The 6,000-nt window shown below is 50.4% G+C and overlaps 1 protein-coding gene across 1 annotated transcript; it reads left to right on the top strand.

The window, feature by feature from the left end:
- Positions 1-4,323: 4,323 nt before the first annotated feature.
- On the top strand, positions 4,324-5,754 carry LOC132525244 (calcitonin receptor-stimulating peptide 1-like). The gene is made up of 3 exons (XM_060157785.1): positions 4,324-4,409; positions 5,159-5,296; positions 5,595-5,754. The coding sequence occupies exons 1-3, from the start codon at positions 4,324-4,326 to the stop codon at positions 5,752-5,754; spliced, it is 384 nt and encodes a 127-aa protein (XP_060013768.1).
- Positions 5,755-6,000: the final 246 nt, after the last annotated feature.

Raw genomic sequence — 6,000 nt, 5'->3', positions numbered from 1 at the left:
TTCTGTTAAGTGCTTCAGTTAAAAGAAGTCACAGGTAGGGCTGGATGCAACATAACTAAGGTGCACATGGTAAGGTCTAAACATTGAGTTCACTTGGTAAATCAGGAACGGGCTCAGAGGAGAATGGTTTTGTATCTCATACTAGGAGACTCTAGATGTCCGAAAGAACCTAGGGTTAACCTTCCTTTCTCTGTCTTGTTCCTGGAAATTTCCATGGGGAAACCAACTCTGCATGTCAAATAAAATGAGAAGAGTGTCTCAAATGAGCTCACAATTTCGAAATCCTATTGAAAAGCTGCGCTACTTAGCTAGGTGCCTATTCTCTGCTGGCTGGGATTAGATTAGAGTCCAATAATAGCGGTGAGACTGGCTGGTAAATCTGCAACAGTAAATTATCTTCCATTATTTAACAAACATTGGGTGAGTGCCACCTGGTGTGCAACACATGCTGCTAAGTGCCAAAGATTTTTTTTTTTTTACCTTGCCCCCAGCTCAGCACCAGGACTCCTTAGAAATTCAGAGTACTTGAGGGATGAGTTCATGTCAGTCCCTCGTTATCTGGGGAGACTTTTTCAAGAAAAGCTGAAATTGCTGGAGGCTACGTTAGCACCCTCTGGGTACAGACCCTGTAACCTGCCTCACACCGCTAGCCCTTTGTAACCACCAAAGATTTCAGAAGGGGGACTGAATGTAGGCTTTGAAGGTTGAAGGCACACGTGGCAGCCAGGGGTAGAGTTCTGAGCCCACAAAAAGACATGGTTACAAATTCGGCTTCTAAAGTAGCCCTTTCTTAACCATTTTGTCATCACCATTGCACTGGTGAAAGCAATGGTTCTCTCAACAGGAAAAGGCAATTCCCCGGCACACGTACTTACAAATGATTTCAGAAGATTGATACGTCAGAAACCTCAGGTCTTGGAAGTCATGTCGGCAGAAGCGTTTTGCACCTGAGTTTTAAAGCCTCGCCTACAACAGTCTTAAGTGGCAGAGCCCAATTTACATGCCGCACAGTATCTGCTTTGCCGCGTTCGCCAATTTAGTCTTGCTACTGAGTTCCCTAACCCCGGTCTGGGTCTCAGCCCCCGATTTCTGCCTCGAGACTCCAGGATGCACTGAACCCGCGATCCGCCATCCTGAATCCTTCCCTTGCACATCTTGCCTTTCCCGGCTCCGCGCCCAAGTGCACTTGCGCGCTTCCAACCGGTTATTCCATTCCCGGGATCCCCCACCGCCCTGCCTGAGGACAGCCAGTTTCAGATATCCAGTTCCCCTGCCCCAAGGTTTTATTCGCTTGCATCAGTGCCACCGCTGAGGTTAAGAAGCAGAAAATTGGAATAAGGGCATCTTGGAAGTTAGGTGTCCTAAGCCCGGGGACCACCAACCTGCAAGGGGAAGAGATGTGCCGCGAGGCAGCTGCCGTGTCGAACAAAACACTGAAGCTTCTTGACACTGAGGTTTGGGGCGTGGACCTGTGGCTAGGGTCACTAGTGGCTCGTTTCGGCTAGTTTCAGTTCCGCCTGAGAAAACCAGCTACCTGGGATCCGTGTTTTATTCCACCGCCCCGCGATGCCGCCGCAGTGCTTGCCGCGCTGGAGGGTCTGTACAGGCTGCTTGGATCTTGCGCTATGTGCTCAGACCCAGCGATACTGCGGACAGTGAGAAGCTTCGTTTTCTGCATTCTATCTGCTGAGGACGGCAAGTCAGCACCTCAGACCTTCCTGGAAGGCTTAGAGCAGGAGCTCCGACAGAGAGATCCAGAAACGTGCTGGGCAGTGTGTAGGAGAGTCGAGGTTGCTGGGTAATTGGGCTTTACGGAGCACACTTACTGAGAGTCGGTGCAGGTTTCGAGGATGCAGGTCCTAATCATGCCGCTCTGCGCATACTTAGGGCGGGACTGAGCGCATCACCTGGATGCCGCTGAGCGCCAGTGTCATTTTGTGAGTGCCTGTGGTTTGGGACTGGGCACATGTTTGGAGAAAGTACTGAGTTTGTGTGTGTGTAGAGTATGACTGAAGTGAGAGCGAGGATTGAACTCCGCTGGACTCTTCAGCACCATCAAGCTTGGCGGGCTTTCTAGCAGAGGACTGAACTGCGGTAGACGTGGGTGCAGGGCTGGAATCACAGGTCACTGGAACGTCTTGGCAAACAGCAGCCGGAAGCAAGGGGCAGCTGGGCAAATGGTTCGAGAAGGAGGCTGAACTTTAGGTGATGAATGGTGGGGGAGGAGGCGTGGGGCTAGAGGTCCGCTTGGAAGCTTTTAGCCTTGCACTTGCGTGCTCAGGCCCAGCAGGGCATCCAGCCCCCCATTTACCCACATGATGGACCAACCAACATGACTCCAGGCAGCTGCACAGGGTGCTGATTGGGAAGATGGATTGCAATCCCACAGAATCCCCTATGAACTTCCCTGGTAAGCACTTCTAGATCCCTACCTGGGCAGATAACAGGTTCACACTTAGTAATGATAACTTTCCTTCAAGATGAGAATATGATCCCCATTTCATAGATAAGTATACTGACGCACTAGAAGTTACTAGCCCACGATGTTTCCACCTGGAAAAGGAACAGCTGCAACAGAGTTCCAGTGTGACAAAGTTTTTGATCCTCTGTGTCTGATACCCACAAACCCTGCCCTCCTTTTCGTGATTCCAGCTGCCTGAATCAGACCCCCTGCTTGGGCACAGAATCATCAACTCTACTGTGCATTAACCCTCGAAGCTGCACTTGCACGGAGGTCTGCGGTCAGACCTAGGGGAGACAGCATTCCTTGTAATGCTGGACTCTGCCCGACAAGATCGCACAGTTGGGGATGGAGTGGGACACGTACGTGTTCAAAACCTGCGAAACCGAACAGGTGAAGTTAACCATGACGTCAAACTGTCCTCAAATTCCTACTCACTTTTCCTGTGTTTTTTGTTGATCCTCACCAACCCCCCCCCACGTCCCCCTCCCGCCCCCGCCGTCAATGACCTCAATGCAAATAAAAGTGGGGTGGTCCTTCTGGATGCTCCAGGTTCTGGACGCAAGTGATGACACAATCCTTCTGGGGCTCAGATCCTTCCCCTCATTGGTTGCCCAGAGCTCCTGGACCACCCCAGACCCAGAGCAGCGGGAATAAGAGCAGCTGCTGGTGTTGGCATCAGACGCACTGCCCAGCTCGAGTGTCACTGCCACTTCTGCCACCGTGCCATCGCCTGAAGCCAAAGCTACTGCCACTGCTCCCTCCTCTGCTCCAAGCCACCTGGCTCCTGCTGCCAGGTAAGCCTGGAGATTCCTGCTTAGCTGGGATTCTGCTTTTCTCTCTCTCCCCTCTCTTCCTTCTCTCTCTCCATTACTTTTTCTTAGCTGATCTCTTCCAGTCTCAAAGGCTCTGCCCACTTCTGTCTAGGTCATTTCACACAACCTGCATTACTCTGCAATGCATCCCAGGCGTCTTCCACAGGTAACACTGGATGGTCTCAGTTCACGCACTCCCTGCTTCACTCTCCCCGCGCTGAGGCGGGCTCCAGTTTCCTTTCCCGAAGCACACGTGCTTAGCTCAGTTTGGGATGCTGGAGTTCCCCTGGCACTGCAAGCAGATCTGGACGCAGGAATAGTTTTGTGCAGATGGTGCTCTCACGGATCACGTCTTGTGCCTAGCGGACCGCGGGAAATGCTTCAGAACCTGGGCCAGCGCAAGCGGGAGCCAAATAGGTGCAGTGACTGAGGGGCAGGCAGCCTTTAAACGCAAGCCCCCGTTGCGGGTTCTGGGAACTTTTTTCCCAGTTTAAGTCCTGGGTTCCAATTTGAGACCCTTCCAGCTTGATTCTTACAGGGCACTGTCTACCAAAGTGTGGAGCAGCTGAGCAGTAGAATGTGGTTCTTCAGTTTCTCAGGGATTCCAACGGCAGAAATTTGTCCTCGGTAATCCCCTCCCCCCTCCATGTATGTGCAAAAGCCCGGCACCAGGAGGACAGCTCTGGGTTGCACAGTGGGAAAAGCTGTGGTGACAGGTACTCGGACTCTGTCCTCCAGGAGACCTGGCCAACAGGTTGTATGTGAGAGTGAGTGGAGTGATGGGGTGGGGGCTATAGACTAAGACCTCCTCACCCAGTTGTCCCACTAGGTTTCTTTGCTAAACCAAGCATGCTGCAGGCTTACTGGATCTTCCAGCAGTCCACCTGGTAGAGGAGGAAACGATGGTGAAGTGGAGTGACATGTCCAGCCTGAAGCTGGACGCCCGGGAGTTAGGGGCAGAGGCAGGAGCAGAGCCTGGGTCTGCAGGCTCATGGAAGTTGTTATTCTCCAGGTGCTGATGTTATTCTTCCCTTGCAGAGAGTCGTCATGGTCTTCTGGAAGTTCCCCCCCTTCCTGGTCCTCAGCATCCTGGTCTTGTACCAGGCAGGCGTGCTCCACTCATCGCCATTCAGGTGAGACAGCCCTGCCAGGAGCGCTCCCACCTCCCTCTGTCCCTGGATCATAAAATTCTGTTCTCAGTTGTGCTGTGCTGAATCTGGCTCTTGGTGGGGTTGTGGGTGGGGTGGTGGTGGTGGTAATGTATGAATGTAAACGTATATATAAGTTTATCATAAACTGTTTATGAGACAAAGATATGTACAAACACACATAAGATATACAGTACTGGTTATTGTAAATTTCATATAACATTGCTTTTTACCAAATATTTGTATTTTTAGCAAACCTATTTACTAATATAACTGCAATTTGAGAAACAGATTACATCCTATCTTCTAACCTCTTTGCCAATAAATTTGTTATTTGTTATTAAATCTGATATGTTACCTATACATTTAATTTCTCACCCTCAAATTACATTAAAGTAAAATGATTTTCAGATTCAAACTATCATTATCACTTAATTTTTAATAATGGCTGTATTTAACACTAAGCTCATAAAATTCTTGAAAATCTAACCACCAGCTTTCACAAGCCTATATGATCCACTTGGAGCAAACCACTTCTTTTAGGTCACACCAGAGCCTAAATCCTGGTGAAGCAGAATTTTTGGATGGATACTGACCTCATGCTCTGTCCATTGAGAGCTGGGGCAGCCACATCCTCAGGGGAAGTTGCAGAAACCAGGAAACCTGGCTGCTTATCCTGGGGAGGGGGTAGTCAGGGGCTCAAAGCCTGTATTGGGCTTGCTTCCCCTCCCTAGGTTGGCTTTTGATAGTCATTTTGATCCTGCTACACTCAATGAGGAGGAATTCCGCCTCCTACTGGCTGCAATGGTGAATGACTATGAGCAGATGAGGGCCCGTGAGCTGGAGAAGGAGCAGAAGACACGGGGCTCCAGGTGAGACTCCCTGCCGCACCCAGCACAGGGCATCCGCTCCCTCCTTCATGCTCAGGAAAGCATATCCCAGAGGCACCTTTGGGTTTTCTGACACCCCTGGAAATGTGTATGGGGAGTGATTGTGGCATTTTCCCTAATGGCCTATGATTTTCTGCTGTGATGACCGTTTCTAGCAGAAGTACTTAAGGTTTATTGGTGCCTCTGAGAGCAGTAATTTTCCATGATGATCCTGTGGGGCAGCACCTGCACTCACGCTCTCACTAACAGGTTTTTTCTTTTTCTCCATCCTGCAAATCAGCATCACTGCCCGGAAGAGAGCCTGCAACACTGCAACCTGCACGACCCATCGGCTGGCAGGCTTGCTGAGCAGATCTGGGAGCATGGTGAAGAGCAACATGTTGCCCACCAAGATGGGCTTCAAAGTCTTTGGTGGGCGTCGCAGGAACTTTTGGATCTGAGCAGCGAAATGATTCTAGGAAGAAGGTGACTGCCCTTTGTACTGTCAGGTGGGAGGATAAATGACTGGGTATTGCAGGGGTGCAGTCCACACTCTAATCCTCTGTGGGTTCATATGGGTGAAAAATCCACAGGGGAAGGCACCCACACCAGTGTCTGAAGAAGGAACAGACAGTCCCAACAGCTGAAACCCCTAAAACTTGGATTCATTTCTCTCTGTTTTTCCAGTTTCTCCCTGTGCCACTGAG

The sequence above is a fragment of the Lagenorhynchus albirostris genome, chromosome 9, assembly GCF_949774975.1.
Source record: "Lagenorhynchus albirostris chromosome 9, mLagAlb1.1, whole genome shotgun sequence".
Lineage (NCBI taxonomy): Eukaryota > Metazoa > Chordata > Mammalia > Artiodactyla > Delphinidae > Lagenorhynchus > Lagenorhynchus albirostris.
The sequence above is the reverse complement of the archived record's forward strand: the minus strand, read 5'-3'. Positions and strand labels throughout refer to the sequence as shown.

Coding starts and splice junctions, on each gene's coding strand:
- LOC132525244 (XM_060157785.1), top strand. CDS start 4,324: ATGGTCTTCTGGAAGTTCCCCCCCTTCCTGGTCCTCAGCATCCTGGTC. Junction 4,410..5,158: donor CTCCACTCATCGCCATTCAG/GTGAGACAGCCC, acceptor TCCCCTCCCTAG/GTTGGCTTTTGATAGTCATT. Junction 5,297..5,594: donor CAGAAGACACGGGGCTCCAG/GTGAGACTCCCT, acceptor CCTGCAAATCAG/CATCACTGCCCGGAAGAGAG.